This window comes from Cyclopterus lumpus, chromosome 7, assembly GCF_009769545.1.
Source record: "Cyclopterus lumpus isolate fCycLum1 chromosome 7, fCycLum1.pri, whole genome shotgun sequence".
Lineage (NCBI taxonomy): Eukaryota > Metazoa > Chordata > Actinopteri > Perciformes > Cyclopteridae > Cyclopterus > Cyclopterus lumpus.
Genome location: NC_046972.1, coordinates 18,225,662 through 18,247,902, shown reverse-complemented (window position 1 = coordinate 18,247,902; position 22,241 = coordinate 18,225,662). Strand labels below are relative to the sequence as shown.

General features: G+C 40.8%; 2 protein-coding genes across 2 annotated transcripts; one reads left to right on the top strand and one right to left on the bottom strand.

Annotated features, from left to right (window-relative positions):
- The first annotated feature begins 235 nt into the window (after positions 1–235).
- LOC117733121 (tubulin alpha chain-like) lies at positions 236–2,595 on the top strand. Its single transcript, XM_034536514.1, has 4 exons — positions 236–497; positions 972–1,194; positions 1,285–1,433; positions 1,532–2,595. The coding sequence occupies exons 1-4, from the start codon at positions 495–497 to the stop codon at positions 2,507–2,509; spliced, it is 1,353 nt and encodes a 450-aa protein (XP_034392405.1). The 5' UTR covers positions 236–494; the 3' UTR covers positions 2,510–2,595.
- A 2,392-nt stretch (positions 2,596–4,987) lies between these two features.
- On the bottom strand, positions 4,988–20,413 carry jph2 (junctophilin 2). Its single transcript, XM_034536492.1, has 5 exons — positions 20,035–20,413; positions 16,657–17,470; positions 8,445–8,563; positions 5,788–6,689; positions 4,988–5,068 (listed from the first exon to the last, which is right to left on the bottom strand). The coding sequence occupies exons 1-5, from the start codon at positions 20,411–20,413 to the stop codon at positions 4,988–4,990; spliced, it is 2,295 nt and encodes a 764-aa protein (XP_034392383.1).
- Positions 20,414–22,241: the final 1,828 nt, after the last annotated feature.

Here is a 22,241-nt window from a genome sequence, read left to right as displayed (position 1 = left end):
TTATCTAGATGTAACGCTAAAAGCAATTAGTCGGGTTAGTTTGCCCCGCTTGTTTAATCAAAGTCACACATAACGAATCAACGTTTACAGATAAGGACCAACGGTTTGTTAAATCATGCGCATGTGAGGCCACTGATTTGATTGACACGAAGGAGACAATACCGGTAGTGGGCGTTTCTGTCCTACGTGAACCAATGATCTCCGCGGGCTCCGCAGCTGCAACGCTTGGTGCACTCAGACATTTTTACTGCGAAGCACTTTGCGCATATGACTGTTCAATTTAACCAATGGGAAACGGGGTCATGTGACTTCCGACCAATCGGATTCATCAGCCCTTTTTTCGCCGGGTAAGACCGTGTATATAACCCCGCCTCGACTAAACGAACGTCAGTTATTTCTCACACTGGACACATAACGCCCTTACTGTGAGAGCTAACTTCGCCTTTGTCTTCTAAATCCTAACTCATACAGACTCCATACATATTCGAGAAGACATGGTAAGTAAGGAAGTAGTGTACATATGTGTTTGTTTACTCGTGTATTAATTTAACCGAATTCCACGCTGTGAAAGTAACTAGCTAGCTAACTATGTCATCACATGGCATCCTATACCGACCGTTATAAATGTAAAGAAATTACATCAACTGTCTACAGTCAAACAAAAGTCAAGTGTAGAATGGTTGACTAAACCTGGTCTTAAATTGGTCGTTTTAACTGATGCCGGTCCATTTTTTTGTAACTCGGACGGGCACGGCCCACATTAAAGTTCTGCCCGTTTTGACCCAGTTCGTGCAGGTCAACGTGCTTTCATACTTAAACATTACTCTTTATTTCCGCCTGTTTGAAGAGGCGTGAGGAGTGTCCTTCATTGGTTAAAATTAGCAACAGAATAAAAAAATTTTTTTTTTCCTTTTACAATTTAAAAAAAAAAAAAAAAACTAAAATGTTTTTATCCTCCCCTCTTTCCACAGCGTGAGTGTATCTCCATCCATGTTGGTCAGGCCGGGGTCCAGATTGGCAATGCCTGCTGGGAGCTTTACTGTTTGGAACATGGGATCCAGCCGGACGGACAGATGCCCAGTGGAAAGACCATCGGAGGAGGAGACGATTCCTTCAACACCTTCTTCAGTGAGACTGGAGCCGGAAAGCACGTCCCCAGAGCAGTTTTTGTAGACCTGGAGCCCACTGTCATCGGTAAGTGTCATCACTTCTGGTCAAACAATAATTTTGGAAAATTAAAAAGGAAATTGTAGCCCTAACTGATAAAAAAATGTGTCTCTTCAGATGAGGTGCGCAGTGGTATTTACCGCCAGCTGTTCCACCCTGAGCAGCTGATCACTGGTAAGGAGGATGCTGCTAACAATTACGCCCGTGGACACTACACCATCGGCAAGGAGATCATCGACATAGTGCTGGACAGGATCCGCAAACTGGTGGGTAACACGATATCCGAGGAACCATTCTTGAATACAAATGAAATGACATAACTGTAACTTGTATGTAAATGCTGTCTCTCCCTCTCTTCCCTCAGTCAGACCAGTGCACCGGCCTTCAGGGCTTCCTGGTCTTCCACAGCTTCGGCGGTGGCACTGGCTCTGGTTTCACCTCTCTGCTGATGGAGCGTCTGTCTGTCGACTACGGCAAGAAGTCCAAGCTGGAGTTCTCCATCTACCCAGCTCCCCAGGTGTCCACCGCTGTGGTGGAGCCCTACAACGCCATCCTGACCACCCACACCACCCTTGAACACTCTGATTGTGCCTTCATGGTCGATAACGAGGCCATTTATGATATCTGCCGTAGGAATCTTGATATTGAGCGTCCCTCTTACAGCAACCTGAACAGGTTGATCAGTCAGATTGTGTCCTCCATTACTGCTTCCCTTCGTTTCGACGGCGCCCTCAATGTTGATCTGACAGAGTTCCAGACCAACTTGGTGCCATATCCCCGTATCCACTTCCCTCTGGCCACCTATGCCCCCGTCATCTCTGCTGAGAAAGCTTATCATGAGCAGTTAACTGTGTCAGAAATCACCAACTCCTGTTTTGAACCAGCTAATCAATTGGTGAAATGTGACCCTCGCCACGGTAAATACATGGCCTGCTGCCTTTTGTATCGTGGTGACGTGGTGCCCAAAGATGTGAATGCTGCCATTGCCACCATCAAAACCAAGCGCTCCATCCAGTTCGTGGACTGGTGCCCCACTGGTTTCAAGGTTGGCATCAACTACCAGCCGCCCACTGTAGTTCCTGGTGGAGACCTGGCCAAGGTCCAGAGGGCTGTGTGCATGCTGAGCAACACCACTGCTATTGCAGAGGCCTGGGCTCGACTTGACCACAAGTTTGATCTGATGTACGCTAAGCGTGCCTTTGTTCACTGGTATGTGGGTGAAGGTATGGAGGAGGGAGAGTTCTCTGAGGCCAGAGAGGACATGGCAGCTCTGGAGAAGGATTATGAAGAAGTTGGAGCTGATAGTGTTGGAGATGATGAGGAAGAAGGAGAAGAGTATTAAACAGGCATTCATTCTTTTTATTTATCTGTGGCACATTATTGTCAAAAAATAAAAGTTTGTTTGTTGGCTGAACTAATTGTTTTCTCTTAATTTAAGTTAAATATGATGTATCTAAAATGGGTTACCAACACTTTTGATAGTGACTGCTTTAAAATGGTTTGATTTGAGAGATATTGCTCACTTTCAACACATGGGGGCAGTGGTGTTCAACATAACTGGCAATGGCAAATAAATACATTTTGTAAGTGTTGCAGGTAGTTAAATAACTTTTACATTATCCATTGTTTTCAGTATGGTATTTACAGGTCTCACATTTACTCATTGAAAGTAATTTGTTCTTTAGATGAGAAGAACCCAGGTCTGTTTTTATATTTGGGTGTGGCATTCACTATTGTTCAAGGGAAGGATGGGGTGTCTCATGCGTGCAGACAGGTGGTGTTTATAAAGTGTTCTTTTACCAGACTGGATAGTGATTGATTCCATATGTCATGGAATTAATCTGGATAATTTCTAAAGCCAAAATTGAGAGGCAATATAATCTGGGGGGGCAAAAAGTGAACACATTCACAACTGTTGTAAAATGTTTTTATTTGGTTTCAGTTTTGTTATTTCCACCAGGGTTGGCTACAAATGCATTTATTCAAATTAAGAAATGCTATTTAGTTTAAAGGCACTAAAGCAGACCAAACACAATGGCTTCTACATTACACAGACCTATGTAAATACTATTTTATTGCACTTTTAATTGGATTTTGTGTTATTTTGGGTAAAAGTGTATTCTGAATACAAGATTTATTAAAACTAGCCTATTGTACATTTTCCTTTTGCATAAACGATGCACAACCAGGGGTCTGAGTTAATCAGCAAAGGCAAAAACGAATTTCAGCTAAACTTTTTTTCTTTTTTGCTGAAAGGACAAGGGAGAAACTAAAAATGGCACCTCTAGAGTGCGCTTCTCAATGTAAGACATGGAGTTAAGAACCATTTTTTCTCCATCTCACAATCACAGGTGTATCTGACTCCTTTTGGGAAATAAATACATTTAGTGTTGCATATTTGCCTCTGACAATATTTAGCTGAAAAGATATGCACTTCAAAACGATACAAAAACAGACGCATACACACAAAGTGCCCTCATGCATACAAGAGTTGAAGTCTTATTTGGCTTTTAAGCATAACAGGCCTTAAATGTAATGCTGCGAGGAACAGAGTGGACACTTTTCTACACTGAAACATACATTTAAGCATGAAAAGCTCACAAGAAAAAAACATCATCCTAACCCTCCTCCTGCTGCTACTGCCGTATTTATATAAATCTGTAGATTGAGAAACCTTACTACAACGTACCAATTGTTTTAAATAAGATAAATCCCAGCCTTAACCTTTCGGCGTGCTCACTCCGTTGCAAAACATACACAACTCCTTTAAAACCATCCGGGTGCTAAACAGCATTGCATGGGAAGATACAGTACAGTGACACTCATATAAGCTTCTTATTTGCCTTCTCTATTTGGTTTATCAGCTATCAAATCAAAGCAGCAGAATGACAATAAATGCATGTAAATCCAAGTGAAAATAGAAAGTTCACAGTGTAGTACACCACAGTCTCAAATGCAATTAGCCGAAATGTAACTCTGTGCTTCGGAGTCTTAAGAGACTGAAGAGCAAGATGAAAACAATAAACTGACTTTACAGTAACGATGGATTACAGTTTGAAGTATTTCAACAGTTTTGTCTGGAGACACATTTTCGACTCCTACTTCATGAATCTTCTTCAGCTTTTTAAACACACATTGGAACATTGTTGCTAAGTAAAACGATTTATAGTTATAACTCCTAAATCATTCATGCGTCTACTGCAGTTTAATTTGTGTCTCATCAACCAAGTTAAAGGCATAGTGGAGAGAGTGTTCATTCTGCATATGTTATCAACATTCCTTCATAATACCAACATATCTTGTGACAAAGTATATTTATCTACTGAGATTGTCTAATCAGCGAGTGTAAGCCAATTAAAGACTGAGTTAAAAGCTTTTTTTTAGCAAAAAAGTTGACACACTTGTGACACACTGTGACGAAGTTGAAATGAGACTTCTTGAGCGCTGCTTCTCCAACTTAAGCACTGAGGACATGCTCTAACATCCAGCCCCAACTTTAACATACAAACATCATCGTATTCAGGTGTACTGAATCTTGTTTGTGTCCTTCAGTCCTTTGTGAAACCTCTGGAATCAGAGGAGCTTCACAGAGCCTCACACAGTCACACCAACAAAAACCTTTAGAGGAGCTGCGGCAGTCTGCATGAGGCTTCTTCATCTTTGATCTCTGGCCCTAACAGAGGAGGAGGCAGGCCTTTCTTGTGACCTGCAGCAGCAAAAACAATTTGTCTTTCACTTGAATTTGGTGATGATTATTTGCATAGAATCACTTCTTTTTTGACATCATATATATTTATTACCTGAGGTGGTGGACAATGTCTCATGACAAAATGTGTACGAAGAGAATGGCGAGGCCAATGTTCAGCAGGATGACCATGCAGATCATTATGGTGTTTGGGCCCTTTAAAAGAAAGCAGTATATGAGAAACACGGTCAGTGAATTCAGTTTCACATCTTATAAATGTATACAATTAATGGCGTTTTAAAGAAAAATGACTACGAATAGTTCTACATTTTGTCCTGGTTTCAGATACTAGAACGGTTAGCTTGGCTCAGCATAAAGACTGGAAACAAGGGGGAAACAGCTAGCCTGGTTCTGTCCATCTCACTGATTAATACATTATATATTGTCTGTTAGCTTTAAAGATGCTGGGTAAAAGATCCTATTACCTTTGGATAGAGCCAGACTGGCTGTTCCCCCATTCAGTGTGTATGCTAAGCTAAGCTAAGCTAACATCTCCTGGATGTAGCTTCATATCTAACAGGCAAACATGAGTGGTCTTGAACTTTTCATCAAACTCTGTGCTAGAAGGCAAATGTCTAAGCAAGGTGTGCTGTTAACGTAGTTTTAAGTGATTTACCTGAATTAACTTCCCTCTAAGACATATGGAGACCATAATTGACAACACTATAACAATTAAAGTCATGGAAAACTAAAGCTGGGATTTAAAGACGACGGGAAGTGCATGTTGTCCATCACCGTTTGTGATAGTTATTGACATATTTTAGTCCGGACCAAAGTGGTGGACCAACTGACAGAGAGACATTACTTGCCGTATCGTTGCGCTGATAACATTTCTTAAAATAATCAAATATTAGTCAATCTGTTTACTCTCTTACCTCCAGCTCCAAAGACTCCTCATGACTTGGGCTCGACACGATGGCCTTCAGTCGGACTTCTGCTTTGGGCTCTACCTTCGGGGTTGGTTTAGCAACAGTGGCTTTGGCTTCTACTTGCTTTGGTACTGGTTTAGGTTCAAGACTGGGTGCAGGTTTTGGGGACGGAACTGGGCTGGGTTGCCGTTTTGGCAATGGCTTTGTCTCTGCTTTGTTAGACGGCCTGCTCACCTCCCTGGACTCCACTTTGTTCTCAGAGACGGACGGTGCTCGTTCGTGGACTGATGTAGCTCTTTCAGTTTTGCCGTCGGTGGTTTTAGGCTCGGGGGTGACAGCTTTGGAGGACACTTTGGAGGTGGGTTGTGGTGCTTCTTCTTCATCTGGTGAGATGAGGCTATTCCTTACAGGGGCAGCAGGGGCTGGAGTGAAATCTTGACCTTTCACCTCTGAGTCAAACTTCTGCAGAGGCTTTATCTCTAGGTCAGAGCCCTGCTCATTCTTGCTGCTCTGACGGCTGGGGGTGCGAGAGGGGCCACCTCCTACCTCAGTTGCAGCCGTGGTGAGAACAGAAACAGCAGTTGATGGGGTAGTGGGGCGACTACTGGGCCTGCTGTTGGGTTTACTGCTACCTTTACTGCCACCACCTTTAATAGTTTTGTCTTCGCTCCAACTCCCTGGACGGAGGAGTTTGGGGTCTTCCCTGTTGATGATGCCTGGGCTTGGGGAGGGGGTGCGGCCTGAGGATGAGCCCGGCCTGAGGCTGTCCAGTTCATTCATGAGTGGGCTTTCGGGTGGCGTGGGCAGGGGCTCCTCTTCGGCTAACAGCGGCTCATGCATGACAGTCTCTGTGTTCTCACTCCCCTCCGCGACCTCCAGTAACACTCTCTTCTTCAGATACTCAGGACCTGTGTGAGATCAGTTCAAACAGTACATCAGTGTTTTTCTCATCATAGAGTCTCAATATATTAAGAACAATGATAACACTGTTTTCTGGAGAGTATGTGACTTTATGTACATGAATAAAGTTAAAAAGTATTGGTGACATTAGATATAACAATATTCTTCTGTTGTTTCCAAGTCAACAGTTATCATGGAGTTCTCCTCTACGATGAATTAAGTCGACTACAGTAATAACCAACTAATGGAAGTCATTTTAAAAAACAACTTTTTAATAATTCTCTGCTATCCTCAAACCAGACACATTTTCCTTCCCAAGACCAACAATGCATTATAGTCTGTCTATCTCTCCATAAGTTTTTAATCACTTCCTCAGCTCGTCCCAAGCCGATTTGTTCCTTCTGGAGACAGAAATTTCTTTTTTTTTAATGTCACAAACATATTCTTTAAACTTATTCCCAGTACATTGAACTGTACTGTACTCAAACAGGAGGAAATAATGCTTTTTTGGGAACTATTTCCAGAGGCGGATAAATCCACATTTGGTGCAGCGAGTATCTTTAGCAGCAAGACGCTGTGTGTGGGATTGAGTCACAATACACTGCAGTGTGTGTGTTCATGGTAATGAAGGAACAGTGTTTGTAACAGTTAACATTAGAACTCTAGTGCACAGAGGAATACGATATATCAGCCTTTGGAAACACAAATAATACTTGTTAGTGGATCAAGTCATTGTTGGTTTTGATCTTTTCATGGAATTTGTTGAAAATATGAAACTATTGTCACCAGATTTATCCTCAATTTAAGTTTAAATCGTTGTTTTCCACGGTACAAATAAACCAGATGGTGCACACGCTGACAATGTCTGTCTGTGTTGTTGTCTCCATGGTGAGAGACAATTCATGCAGCCACTCAGAAAGCTGGATGACTTTCTGTCTGATTCCTTAAAGCTCTCTGCTGAGGGAGAAAGCAAGAGAAAAATAGCAAGAGGCGCCAACATGGCTGGTGTGCTTTTGTGTGAACGTGTGAGAGACTCTCAAAGAAACTGATCCCTTCGACCCAATAAGATGTTCCTTTTTTTAGACATTCAAATGCGACTACTGCGGTGAGCCGCAGCCAGGGCAATGCTGCTCTCAAGCTGGAGGTATGCACGGGGACACACTATCAACTTCATGCGTGTGTCGTGGTGGAAGAAGTGCAAGGATCTTTTACTTATGAGTAAAAGTAGCAATATCACTCTGTATAAATACTCCAATCCGAAAGTAAAAGAAAAGTAAAGAAAAAATTATCATTAGCAACTAAATATAGTTAAATTACAACAAATAAAAGTACTAATCATGCAGAATGGCTAGTTCCAGAATAATATACAGTATTGCTGTATTATAATTATTGATGATTATTGACGCTTTAATGTTGCAGCTGGTATTTTTAAATAAATGTAGTTAGTGGAGTTAAAAGTACAATATTACAATCTGAGATGTAGAGTAGAATTATTATTATTATTATTAATGTCATATTATTTCTGCTGCAGCTGATCAAAATATTGATACGTGTTAGATTTGTATTGACTCCAAAAATGTAAAGCTAGTGAAAGGATTTAGTCTGTGGTGTGCCTTTTCTGTGCCCTTCAATAAAAATAATGTATGGCAATGTAAGTGCAAATAACTTCTATTTCTGTATTATCCTTTTCCAAAGAGCTAGCATTGTGTTGATATGTTGCCAGGCTTTTCATGTTAATAACCATGTTGCAGTATTCCACTGACCTGGCTGGTAGAAGGAAGGGGAGAGCTCTTTGGACACCAGTCTGGCGATGCGGGACTCACTGTTGGAAGCCTGGGCGGCCTGGTCCGCTGCATCTGACTTGGCCTTTGAATGGGTCGTCCTGCAGAGGCAACAGATGCAACACAATTCATAAATCCCTGGTACCACAACAACCAAAGGGATGTTTAACTTTTTCATTTTAATACTAATAACTTTTGATGAAGCAGAAATTCACATTCAGCTTCTCAGATATGAGGATGTATTACTTTTCTTCATAGATGTACTATAGTGAATATCTTTAGGTTTTTTAGACTTTTGGTTGAAAAACAAAGCATGCTGTCCTTGATCTTGACCTTTGAAAGTATGGACTTTGAATGTGAAACCTTAAGAGATAGTGGCTTAAAAGAGTTTAACCAAAAACACCACAGTGCAGGGGAATTTTTATAGTAGTCAATCAGAGGTGGGAGGCTGATGGTCATTCGGCTCATTAGTATTATATCGAGAGAGGACGTGTCCTTTTCTGCTGTTGCGCTGGGACGGAAATAAATTATGCTTTTATCATAAGACAATGAGTTACAGCTGGAAGACTACTGAAGACTCCATCATCCCACATATGTCTAAGAAATAGAGAAAAATCACTGGATTGATGGAATCAGCTACATAAGAGTTTGGAGCATCTGGAGGATTTGATGCAACAATAATTCTGGAAACAGAACAAACAGGACACATCTGAATACATAGATCCACCTGTTCTACAGTTTACACACTGAAGCTAGCATCAACACAAATAATAATAATAATGATCTAATAAAATAATGTGTTGCCACAGTGAGTACATTCATTTCTTTTTTAAAGATATATCTGTACTTTTACACAAATTACTGTTCTAATGTTAAGTAAAAATATCTAGCTTCTTCCACCACAGGTATTTATAGGCTACAGTACACAAACAGAAAAAAAAGATAAAATACACCATACATACAACAAAAATGGTATCAATATTTACATCATTTCCATTATTGTGTTGTTATCATTATTACGTTTATGTATTGTAATAAATTAAGGAGTCTCTTGCTGTGCTGTGAGGCTCTCTGGCAGTGGAGCTAAATGCTAAAAATACTACATTCTCACTGGCAATGCCAACACGCTCATGTTGGGCTGATATAATGTTTACCAAGTTCACCACATTAGTTCAGTGTGTCAAAACTAAAGATAGCATAATATGTTGATTAGCATGAAACACAACAGGTAGCTCTGTGTGCCACGAAGACATTATTATAATCTGACCAGATGGTGGTGCTAGATGAAAAGTTAATAAATCATCAAAGTTAACACATTTCATCCTGAGGACGGCATGAATCTGTGTACCAATTAATTATATGCCAATCCATCCCAAAAACTTTCTGGAACTGGATAACTGAACATGTTTGACCTGCAGGTGGCGCTGGATGAAAAGGGGATCACCAAAGTCAGTAAACTTAATCTACTGGGGAACATGGACGTCTGTACCAGATTTCATGGCCACCCATCCAGTAGTTGTTGAACGAGCAACAGACCGCTAGTGTGGCTAAAAACCTGAGCTACAGGCTAAGAGGGATAATTACTGATTGTGATTACTCTGTGGATACTTGACATACTGTAACTTTACACTGAGCTGAAAATAGCTCCCTCCACTTGAAGACTCAGTGGGGAAGGTTCCCACTGGAACAATTAGAGACTCCTGAGGCTCCCTGTTTGAGATAGACGAGCTCCACCTGTCCACACACAGTCAGCACCTCCGTCCTCTTCGACAACAACAGAACAACAGCTGCTTTTTAGAAACAAGCTTTTTGGTACAACTCCCAAGAAATGGGTCAACTTAAAACTAAATCACACCCTACAAATAGTCTTTAGAAATACACCATTTCATTTGGCCAACTGTCTACCACAGGTCACACAAATAGTGTTGGATTTGTTTAAAGGCTCAGTAATTTTCTAAACAGCTGGTCACATAGTTTTGTTTTAGTTTTTTCTTCCTCGACTCAAACTGGAGTAAATACAACGTTGTTGGGGACTATTTTCAGCCAAGGAATAATACATATTTGGTGCTCTAGTGAGTGTTTGGGGCACCAGGCCGCTGAATGATTCAGTCAAAAACTGTCATCCAGTGCAACAGTGTGTCTCATTAATGTGTATTTAAGAGTTTTTGGACAACAATTGAGCTCAAAGTATTTACATTTTACAATATTACACATCTACTCCACGGCATTTCACTGAATATTGTAATATTTACTCCACTACATTTATCTGACAGCTACAGTTTCTAATTACTTTCAAAACATATGTATGCATTGTTGTGGATTAAACTACCCAAATAGTTTACAAAGTACTTAAAATGTACATTAAGGAACATGGCAGGAAGGAACATCTGCAGAGTTCAGAGACAAGAGCTGCTGCATTGAAATCTCCCAAGAGCACAGCATGCCTCCATCATTCTTAAATACTAAATACTACTACTCCACAACCTCACACACAGTGTGTTGGTATCAATACACTGGTGTGTGTGTGTGTGTGTGTGTCCGACGACCAGCACAACTCTCAGCACCATAAATGTGCAGGAGAAACCTAAGACTTGAGTAGTGCGAACCATCACACATCCTTGAGAATGAAGAAAGAGCCGACCCCTGCATTGCAAAGTAAAACAGATTCAACCCTAAAATAGCCGCTCAAGTTATCCAAATGTAGTAGATGCTGCATCATCTAAAAGCAGCTGGAATTAAGCTGAAAACTGATTTGTGTTTCCTGATATTTGTAGAGGGTTATTAGTGTAGTCATATATCTCCACTATGATCGTAGCTGCTAAAATTGGTTAGCATTGGCGCTAATAGCATGGTAGGTGGCAGAGCTAATATGGAGATTGTTTTGACTGATGATTCCCTACTGAACGTCAGCTGTTGATTCCAGTTGTAATTTCATTGTCGTCCACATGCTCTGGGATATCACTCAGCCACTGTATCAACTGCCATTGAAGCTTAAAAAACAAGTTCATCTATAAAAAGTTTTTTTTGCAAACAGGCATTTTAGAGCATGACATCTGCAGAAAACTGCCGAAAATACAGATACAATCAAATGAATGACAATTATTTCTTAGGCGTCATGTAGTTTAAATAAATTATTATTTATATCTTACAAGGTTTTAAGAACTTTGGGAGCTTATAGTCTGTGAGATGCTGGAAATTGGTTTGTGTTTTAGTGGTTCAAATATCAAACAAGATCCTGCTGAAAATTAGGAAATCTGTCATATGTGTATACGCCTTCCTCCTGCAATAGAACAAAGGTATTCAGGTCAGAAATTAGACAGCCCTTTAAGTTGTATAACTGCTGCTGTGTGCGATAGTCCTCCAGTGCTTGTCTGCAACCAAACATGACATTTGACACAGTGACCTAAATACCCTTTATGCTTTTATGGCCTTAAGAAGACGCTTGTTGTACTTTGAGGATTGATAAGACATCAGCTGTAGGAAGAAACACCCAAAGCTATATGAGCAATCATTCACCTTAAATCTAAGATTGGAGCCAAAACAAAGTGTTTCTGGGAATAGGTCCTTCTGTCCTGCTATTTTGTAACCTTTTGTTTGTGTTGGTCATTCTGCAGTTGTACAGCAGGCTGCTGATGGAAAGAGATATTCTGGCATTCTGGCATGTGTCACTTTATCTTTGTGGAGGGCCGCTTTCAACTGTGTGAGTGGTTGTGTGTGCGAAAGAGTGATTTAATGTCTATAAAAAGACGACTTAATGCTTCCGCATATACATATATATATATATATATATATATATATATATATAGTAGTATTGGAGTATGATTAGTGCTGCAGTCATGTGTTCATCACTTTCAGGGCTTAACTGATAACTTCCTGAGTGACCCGAAGATTTTGACACCAGTAACACTATTGACCCCAGAAATTAATTAGAGCAATACAGTATGAACATGTATTGCAGGTCATTGCAGACATGGACAGTTTGGGGATTTATTTCCGAAGTAAAGATATATATATATATATATATATAGAGAGATATATATAGATATACAGATATATATATGCCTACAGGCAGGCACAGGGTCAGAGTTAGAGTCAGAGTCAGAGAGTTAGAGTCAGAGTCAGATGACTGTAAAGCAAAGGCCCAAAGCAGCATGGCAACTGTGACGAACTAGCAGGGTAAGAGTGGAAGTAGGCCGGTTATATACTGCAGACTAACGATAGAAATGGGGAATAGATGAGCAGAGGGGAAGAGACTCCTGCAGGGCAGATGAAGGAAAATGTAAACCGGGACAGAGAGACAGAATATGACACTAAAAAAAGATTGCTTACTGCAAGATTAAAGGAATAGTATCTCACCGAGTGTTTGAAGAGAAGACCACTCTCATCTCTGTAAGCTTAGCTTAGCATAGATGCTGGAAACAGCCGGAAACAGCTAGACCGTCTTCTCTCTTGTGAGCTGATAGGTATTATTGTTCATAAGTCCACCTTCAGTTTGCCTGTGACCGTACAAGGCGGTGATTTCTTTCTCCGCAGCCGTCTTCAGCACCTGATTTAAGCTCAGTGTTTACAGCAGTGAGACTCACACTGATGGGCTGCAGGCCTCTATCCCAGCAGATTGAAATCTAAATATTGTACTCCCTAGGATAAGCAGTACATAAGAGTTATTGGCCGGTGTTCATTGCATCAGTGCTTCTGTCGTTCTGCATTCAGAAACACGTCTGTGGCTTTCTGACCAAACACGACCTGATAGGAAATACAGTGTATCTTGGATGTGTGAAACTCCAAACTACTGGAAGACCAGTAATACATTTACTCAACTACAGTAATTTAGGACAATTTTGAGTTACTTTTACTTCAATTGTATTCTACTTAATTTTTTTCCCATACATTTCAGAAGGAAATCTTGTACTTTTAAGTCTTTCTGACAGCTGGAGTTTCTTTTCTGATTTTTATTTTAGATACAAACGTTCGGCAAATTTTCCAAAACACAATGCATTGAAATTTGCATTTGCAATGGAGTAGTTTTACATTGTGGTATTTTCTATTTAAGTAACTGATCTTAATACTTTTGACACCGTAGAAACTAAACAACAGTGTTCCTGGACATTGAATTGGAATCTGTTTATTATACAAGCAGTGGAGACATTACACATCTGTTCCTGGCAGTAGCTTCCTCACTGCGGGATCCTTTGGCAATGAAGTCAACGGTTACAATTACATGTACAATCTGTGCACTGCATGGGATGCCAGACCTGGACTCTTCAAGTCTTGTTAGCTGAGCGCTCTGTGGACATTGTTCTGTTGCGTGGGCTGGCTGAAGGAGGACCTGTGTGGTAGGACAGGGTGTAAATGACGCACACACACAGGGACTCTGTGGTCACAGAGGAGCCCTGACTAAATATGGGCAGGCGCACTCTTGCTGTATCACAATCACAGGAGAATGCAACAGCTGATTATCCCCCTCCCCCACCTCTAAACCCCATCTTTCCTTGCTAGTCACAGACACACACCCAGACGGTTTTCATGAGCTGAATCACAGCGGCTCTTTATAGTTTGTCTGCATCCCCATTACCTATTACTTCATTCACTCTTGTCCTGTTAAAGCAAACCAAATACTCATTTAAATGGTGCACAACTCTGCCCGAAACAGCCGTCTGCTTGCTGATTTTGTTTCCATCACCCACTGCATGCTTTAGCGCCACTGCTCGCTGGTAACAGTTTGAGATCACAGATCTCGGCCCATCTTACGTCAGCAGTGGTGTCAAATGGTTTCATGGATATAAATATGAGACAGCTCAAGTGCTTGGGTATAAAGGGTTATATATGTACCACACCTAGCTTTAGTTGTGCAGCTTGGATTACATACTGTACTGCTGATATGAGCATTTTGTGTGCAGCCTTTGTAAATAAAGTTCAGTTCTAACCTCAGCTCAGGACTATTGAGGAGGTCTTTGTAGCTATTTCAGTGATGCGAAGTAACTCAATACATTTACTCAAGGTAGTACAGTACTTTTACTTAAGTTTACTTCTACTCACTACCATTTAGATACATTTATTTAATAATGTTAGTTACTAGTTAAAAATCCAGACTATTAACATAACATATTATCAACAAATAGATTATGATTGATCCCTTGGTGAAATTCAAAAGGCTATGCAGCAGTAAAGGTTATCCTCACTTATACCAGCTGAAACGTTAAAGTGAAATGCAAAAGCTGGATTTATTTAAGTACAGTACTTTGGTAAATCAATATTTTTCTTTTCCACCACTCATCAATCATTTGTTGTTAATAGGCCATATTGGGTTATTTAAAATTAAATTCCTTCACACCAAGAGATTACAAACAATCATGAACCTTTAAGTTTGTAATCTTCAGGAAGCTTTTGGTAAAGCCAAACGATTTGGCTGAATGGTGAAATCATTTTTTTTTCTGATCGCATTAAAAAAAAAATTAAACAAACAAAGAAACATCTATTTATTTTATTTCCATTTTTCTGTTTTTGTTCTATTTTAATAGTATTATCTGCTTATTCGAGCCCAGCGTTATTCTTTTCTTCTACGATTTACTGTAAGATTTTGTACAGTGTAGTATGTAATCCAAGCCTCACAACTAAAGCTACGTGTGGTATATATATGCCAACCCTTCATACCCAAACACTTGCTTATGAGCTGTGTCATATTTATATCCGTGGAATCATCTTGTGTGTTGCATTATGGTCTTAATGTGTGAGAAAGGTTTATGAAAACGTATCTTTGTGCTCACCAAATATTACCACCATCTCCTCATGCACAAAGAACACTGGTGAAGATGAAACTACCTATTTTAACATTAAAGGTCTGCACTACAAGTTTGTTCACTTAGTTATTGAAATGTCGTACAGTATACTACAGTTCTGACAGATTGGGCTGCAGAAACCAAGAACCAGTTGTTGCCTCTCAGCACTAAAGTGTCAGAAAAAGAAAAAAAAAGAAAGTCATCCATAGAGAAAGGCTGAGCTATATTACGATATAGTATACATATACAAGGCTGACTGAGACAGAATGTAGCTGGGATGATGACTATGGCAATCGGATTATGTTGTAGCTGTCTTTCAATCACCAGTGCAGCCGTAATCTGAGAAATAACCACATCCACAGCTTCATCCAGCACAGCGGACAGAACAGCTGCAGCTGTGCTCACTGCCGGTGGTCGCACACTGTCGGCTTTTAGAAAGCGCTAATTGGTAATAAATGCCTCATGTAAAGTGTCACATCATCTCTCCTTTCTGTAGTATGTGCAGACCATCCCCCTCAAGTGGCAGTGCATTATAACTGGACTGGACCAGCACACCTATGAATAAGGGGAAATGCAAAAAGAAGTTGAGGAAAATAATTTCCACCAGGGGCCGACCCGGTCTCACTCCCAACTCGTCAAATACAGAGGCTTAGTCAGTGCCCCTCTGCATCTTTTAGGTTTTCTCACTACGCGTATGAGTGGAGAAAATGGAGAACATTGAGGGGTTTGAGAATGCTGGCTGCCCGCACAGCGTATACAAAGTTAATAAAAGTTTCCTCGTCACAATCACGTCTGGCTCATGTGCGTGCGACCACCTTTGCAGAGAATATAACCACGGCTTCACTTCAATGTAATCCCGCCCACATCATTATCAGATGCTCATAGCAACTCATATAGTACAAAGTGCACGATAGTTCGCTTGGGTTGGGCCAACAGGAGGTGTGGTTGATGGGCCAAACAAACACAGGACTTTCACCCACGAGAACGCTCGTTGTGCCCCATGTGAAACAAAAGGTTGTTGTTAACCTTGTTCATGCGAGACTAATTAGCGTCAACCACACTCTTATCATAAACCTAACTAATTGGTTTTGTTGCCGCGTTGCCTCTGTTGACTTTCTGTGAAGACAGACGCTTAATAAAAAATAAAAACACTATGCACGTAACAAGTGTAAACTGAAACTCTTTCCCTGACACATCCAAAACTGATGCTAGACAGGTACCTAGCGACGCCAATTGAACCTAAATGCCACCAACCAAAATGTAATAATTGATGAGTTAAGAGTGAGAAACTGTTGTTGTAGCAATGTGACTACATGAGTGACACAAACTAGTTCTAGAGAAAACTCAGGAGTCTGTTTTACTTTCTAAATATTCCCCCCGTAAACAAGATGAATAAGGAGAATCATGTTTCCACTCACCTGGAAGCAGCGATCTCGGCCTTCTGCTTGCCGATGGCTGCAGCCCTCTGAGCACCCTCCACCCCACGCTCCACCTTCTGTTTGATCTTGGTTCCCTTCAGCTGGATCACTCTCTTCTTTATAGCCTTCACCAGCATGTTGTTCATGTACTTGCCCTCCTCCTTCCCTCCCTCGGCGAAGGTGGTGCAGCCGTAGCCGTGTCTCTGGTTGTTCAGCCACTCGCCCTCGTACTTCAGCCCGCTGGACCGTTCGCTTATTCCATATCCCGATCGTTTATCGTTCTTCCACTCTCCCATGTAGACCTCTGTGGTGGTGGCGTCGATGTCGGCCTCCACTGGGGGGAAATCCTCGGCTCCGGCCAGGCTTTCGTCCATGCTGATGGTGGAGTGGGTGTCGCTAGCGTTGGAGCTGAGAGCCGATTCCGTCCTCAGAAAGCTGATCTTGCTCTTCTGGCTGGACAGCGAGGTACTTGATTCTGACTTCTTCAGCTTACCCAAAAGGGAGCCCCTGCGAAACAGGCCCTTCTTCTTGGGTTTCACAGCCTCTGGGTCCACTTGAAGAGTGAGGGCAAAGCCTCCACGGGACGGTCCCAGGTGGGTCGGGGTGGCGACGGGTGTCTCCTCACCTGAGGCATTGGTGGTGGTGATGATGGGGATGTCTTGCTGCAAGACGGTGCCGTTGCTGTGCTCGCTGCGAAGTGAAGTCAGGGAGGTACGAAGAGGGGAGCGGACAACTGCTGCCATGCCATAAGGGACGCTCTGCCGGACCCCATAGCCGTGCCGCATCCCGCCGGTGAACTGACCCTGGAAAGTACCTGGAAACATCAGAAAAACAGGAAATCATTCTTCACCAACTGCACCACAGACTAATCAGAAACTACTTTATACCTCTAGTAGTGTAGCTCTGGATGGCAATGCCAGTCTGTTGGTTGGTTTGTCTCCTACTTTGATCCAGGCTGAAATATCTCAACTGTTAGATGGATTGCAAAGTAAATTGGGCACAACAATTCACTCTACCCAGAGGTTCTACCAACCTTTGTTGATTGCCTGACTTGTAGGCCGCCAGCAAGTCAAAGTGTTCACTAATTTTGGGAAATATCTACACCTGGATGAATTGGCACACCATTTTGAACAGACGTTCGTGGTTTCTAGACAGTCAATCTCTCCGTATTTGTTGATCACCTGACTTTCTATTGAGCACCATCATCAAGTGAACATTTTAATATCCAATACGGTTTTATTACCAGCAAACACTGATGACATTCCCATCAACTTCAGCTGTACGTTGTGTTTAGTGCTTATTAGCTAATGTTAGCATGCTAAGATTAGCCTATACCCGCTTAGTATTAGCATGTAAATATTGTCATTGTGAGTATGTTAGCATTTAATCTACAGCCTCACAGAGCTGCTGGCATGGCAGAAGTCTTTGAAACATGGCTCGGAGCAAAAATAGTTCACTCCATATAAAACTACCTCCCCTTTTTTCTGCCAGAATGTCATGGATATCTTTAGTGTGAAATTTTCATTAATGCCCTCACTGACAAGTCATCTTAAGGTCTGGTCTCATGCTAAAATTGACATGAGTGTGGATTATAGTGACAGCTAGGCCTCAGCCCGTGAGGCCAGGAGTGTGTTGGGCTTGTGGGCTATTATTACATCCTGATATCTGGTGCTATCACATCCCCCACTGCAACTTCCACCAGACTGGGTTTTAAAGTTGATGAGTCAGCTGTTTAAGATGGGAACCACCGCAGAGATCAACACAATCACTTGTATTTGTCTGACCTGTTTAGTTTCCTCTACACATGCAAATGGTTGAGCTGAGGTATATATATGCACCAGAAGTATGCAGGAAGTATTTCAGGATTCAAAACTTTAAATGTTCAGGATTGTTTGTAATCTGCAGTGTTAACAACAAAGTATTGATGATCAGTGGTGGACAATTTGAGATGCTTGTTCTTTACTTGAGTACTTCCATTGTATGCTACTTTGTGTTTACTCCGATACATTTATATCACAGCTTTGGTTATTACTTTGCAGATCCAGGTTTTACATACACAAAAAACACTGATTAGTGTATACAATATGATGCATCTTATAGATTGAACTTACACAACAGTGTGTGTGAGTGAGTATGAAAGTAATGCTTATACAGAAATCTATATAATATATCATGAATGCATCATTCTGCATGATTAGAGCAGAAGACACTTTCTTTTCCCCTGTGATAAGTATTCTTACATGTCATTTTTCCTACTATTACTTCAGTAGAACATCTTAACACTTCTACTTCCACCACCACTGTTGGTGGTGTAGCTTAACAAAATGGAAAGATTCCTGTGGGGTGTTGATTTCCAACCAGCTTTGAGCACCTCTTGACTGACAGCAGCAGGGTGATATGTTCTTCTGCTTGCACACAGACATCACAAACGACCATGAGGAGGATCATTTGGTGGCCCTGTTTGCAATTTGTCTCCATGTCGCCTGCAATGAACTTTGTGCAATGGACCTGATGGCCACACTTGGCTTGGGGGGTTTGGTCTTAATGTTGTATGATTTAGTTATTACCCTCTCTGTGGTGGAACAAAATCAAGTGCTGTACCACAGTCATATTTTACTACTAAAATGTGCTATTTTATTTGTTTTACTCCTCTGCATTTATCTTACCAGTTAACTTTACAGGTTCACATTTTATATACACAACATATGATGAACAAATACAATGTAATGCATTTTATTGATTAACCTAGAGTAATTAGGAGTCAGTTTTACTTAAGTAAAGGATCTGAATGCACCCTCTACCACTGCTGCAGCTGCAATATTAATGCACATTGCAAGTACATTTACTCAAGTATAGTACTTTTTTTCATTGTACAATTAAAAAACTTGAGTAATTTCATTTCCCAGTACTTCATACTTCAACTCTATCTGTCAAATAGAAATATTGTACTTTTCCCCTACATTTATTTGATAACTTTAATTACTTTGAAAATTGATAATACACATGTAATCATAACATAGGACTTTATTATAGAGGGAAATTCACAACGTATCCAGAAATGTATAAAGCAGTTTAAATTGAACAAATCATACATTTTAGATTAAACTTCCTCACTGACTCCTGATTGAAACTGCAATGTTGGTATAGCCTATACTTTTAAGTATAATTTGATGCAAATACTGTTGTTTGTTGAGTGAAATCAATGCAGAACATTTACTCGTACTGGTACTGGAAGACTACTTTTCTTGAGTGCTTCCATGTTATGCAACTGTATGCATCCCCAGAACATGTCAGATTAATATAACATAGTATGTTACACATGTTAGTACTTTTTTTTCATTATAAAAAAGTAAAAAATCTAAATGTTGTACATCTCACCTCCATCAGCATATGTTTCTGTTCCATATCCATCCTGAAGCCCATTATTCCACGTTCCTTCATACTTCGCTCCACTGCCAACACTGACCCGGATGCCATATCTCCCCTTGAAGCCATGAGTCCATTCCCCTTTGTAAATCCAGTGTCCTTTGGTCTCTGCTCCCAGGCCGTGACGCTTCCCCTGCGACCAGTACCCCTCATACGTGTTCCCGCTGGGCCATGTGTAGACTCCCACCACCTCGAAGCCGTAGTTCCAGGAGCCGGAGAACTCGCCCTGGCCTTTGGGTCCGGTGCAGATGCCATGGCCGTGGGCTTTGCCCCCCTCCCAGCCTCCGCAATAAGCTCCGCCGTCATCAAACTCAAAGCGACCTCCACTCATGCCTCACCGCAGCCCGACAAGCCCCCGATCGGAAAGTTAAGTTTGAGTCTGTTACCTGGCTAAAGATAAAACCTCCGTCAGTCTGACTTCACCTTCACCTGACATCAAAACTGATTGGAGATATCCTTGGTGCTGTACTTGTGGGGGTCTCTTTTTTTGGAGTTGGTTTGGAGATTTCTGCGCGTGTCCATGAAGCTCCGATGCGCACGTCTTCTTCACCCTTAAAAGAAAACTTGTATTTGTATCCTCTTGAACTCCAGTGTCTTCTTCTTGGATTCGTCGAATTCACTCACCAATTTCTTTCTTTCTTCTTTGGATGACTGGGTTATTAAGTCGAATTATATCTCTTGTGTTGACGAGCCACTGATCTTACATGGCTGTTTCCAGGTGGCCTCAGAGAAAAGCCCCTTTCCCCCCCTGTCCCTGCCACCCAGCTATCTCTTGACAGTCGCTGCTGTTGGAAATATTTCAGCAGACCCAACAAGGCGACCAATCCACACACACACACCATTCCAAAAATACAACCCAATCCTTGTGCTGCTGCCTGCAAGGAGCCATGCCAGAGTCTTGCCACCTCGGGGCTGAAGTTCATGCCATTGAGGACTCGGCCCTCCAGAAGTTTCCCCCTGCAGTTAATGCAGTAATTAGGCAACAAAGGCTTGGCTTGATCTGATAAGTGTCTGTGGTCCTGGGGTTGGGCCACAATTCAATGTGATGATTTATTGTCTTTCAATGGAATACCGTGATCCAATCACAGAGGTATTTTTTTTTACACAATTACATTGTTTAAATTGATCACCAGCACTAAAACATATATTATTTGCTCTAAAGTTCTTAATTAAATGAGAAATACTCAGTGCTTGTAGTTGTCAAGTATATTTAATTGAAACAAGCTATACAAAACCATTATGTTATTCCACCGACCTGTAGATTATTGAACAACCAGAAAACATGCTTTATTTTGATGTTATTGAAATATCAAATAACGATTTGGGCCGATTTAGCTGAAACCATATGATCTCATTTATCTTATATATAATATAATATTAATAATAAATAACATACACAATAAATACTCAAATATAGTACAGCTTGTGTTTCTGTGGTTGATATTATGATAACTTTATTTCACAGTTTATGTGGTATGTAGCAAATATGTTATGGCATAAATGTAGTGTTGTGACGTTACATTTTGCTGTACATGATAGTACATTTTGCAATATAGCAATATAGTCTTATAAATCGGATCATTTAAATGATGTTGCTAGTTAGAGTTAGAGTTTGCTGGATAACTAGAGGAGTTTACGTGAGTTTATACTTAATAATATCCAATCAATCAATTTTATTCCAACCTAATTTAATTTACAAACAGTGGGAATGAATGTTTGTCATTACAAATTGTACAGTGCTATACTTCACTCTCTTCACTCCTCCTGCTGGCAAATGTTGGTAACTGCATTATAGATATTTAAATTTCATCGGTGTTAAACTTTTTGGAATATTAATGAGGCGGGGGAAAAAGAAGTACTCACATATTTTACTTCAGCAAAAATACAATTACATTATTGCAAAGATAATTAATCCCAAATAAAAGTATAAATCGATATATTCAAAATCATATTTGGGCAGCAAATCAGCTATATAAAATAAGTATTCTACTCAAAACATGTCTATAAACTGTGTCTATAAACTTTCGAAATGAGCAGCGATAGAAGAACTACTCAGATGCTTTACTTAATTAAAAGCATATAGTCTAAAAAAAAAGTTATCAGATAAATTACCTAATCTCAAAAGAAAAGAAATGGGGCCGGTGACTAGTATATTTTAA

Excerpts from the sequence above, each read along its gene's own strand:
- LOC117733121 (XM_034536514.1), top strand. Across the intron at positions 1,195-1,284 it reads CCTGGAGCCCACTGTCATCG|ATGAGGTGCGCAGTGGTATT; the intron begins GTAAGTGTCATC and ends GTGTCTCTTCAG. Across the intron at positions 1,434-1,531 it reads TGGACAGGATCCGCAAACTG|TCAGACCAGTGCACCGGCCT; the intron begins GTGGGTAACACG and ends CTCTTCCCTCAG.
- jph2 (XM_034536492.1), bottom strand. The coding sequence starts at position 20,413 with ATGAGTGGAGGTCGCTTTGAGTTTGATGACGGCGGAGCTTATTGCGGA. Across the intron at positions 6,690-8,444 it reads CCCTTCCTTCTACCAGCCAG|GTCCTGAGTATCTGAAGAAG; the intron begins GTCAGTGGAATA and ends GATCTCACACAG. Across the intron at positions 5,069-5,787 it reads AGGAGTCTTTGGAGCTGGAG|GGCCCAAACACCATAATGAT; the intron begins GTAAGAGAGTAA and ends TTTCTTTTAAAG.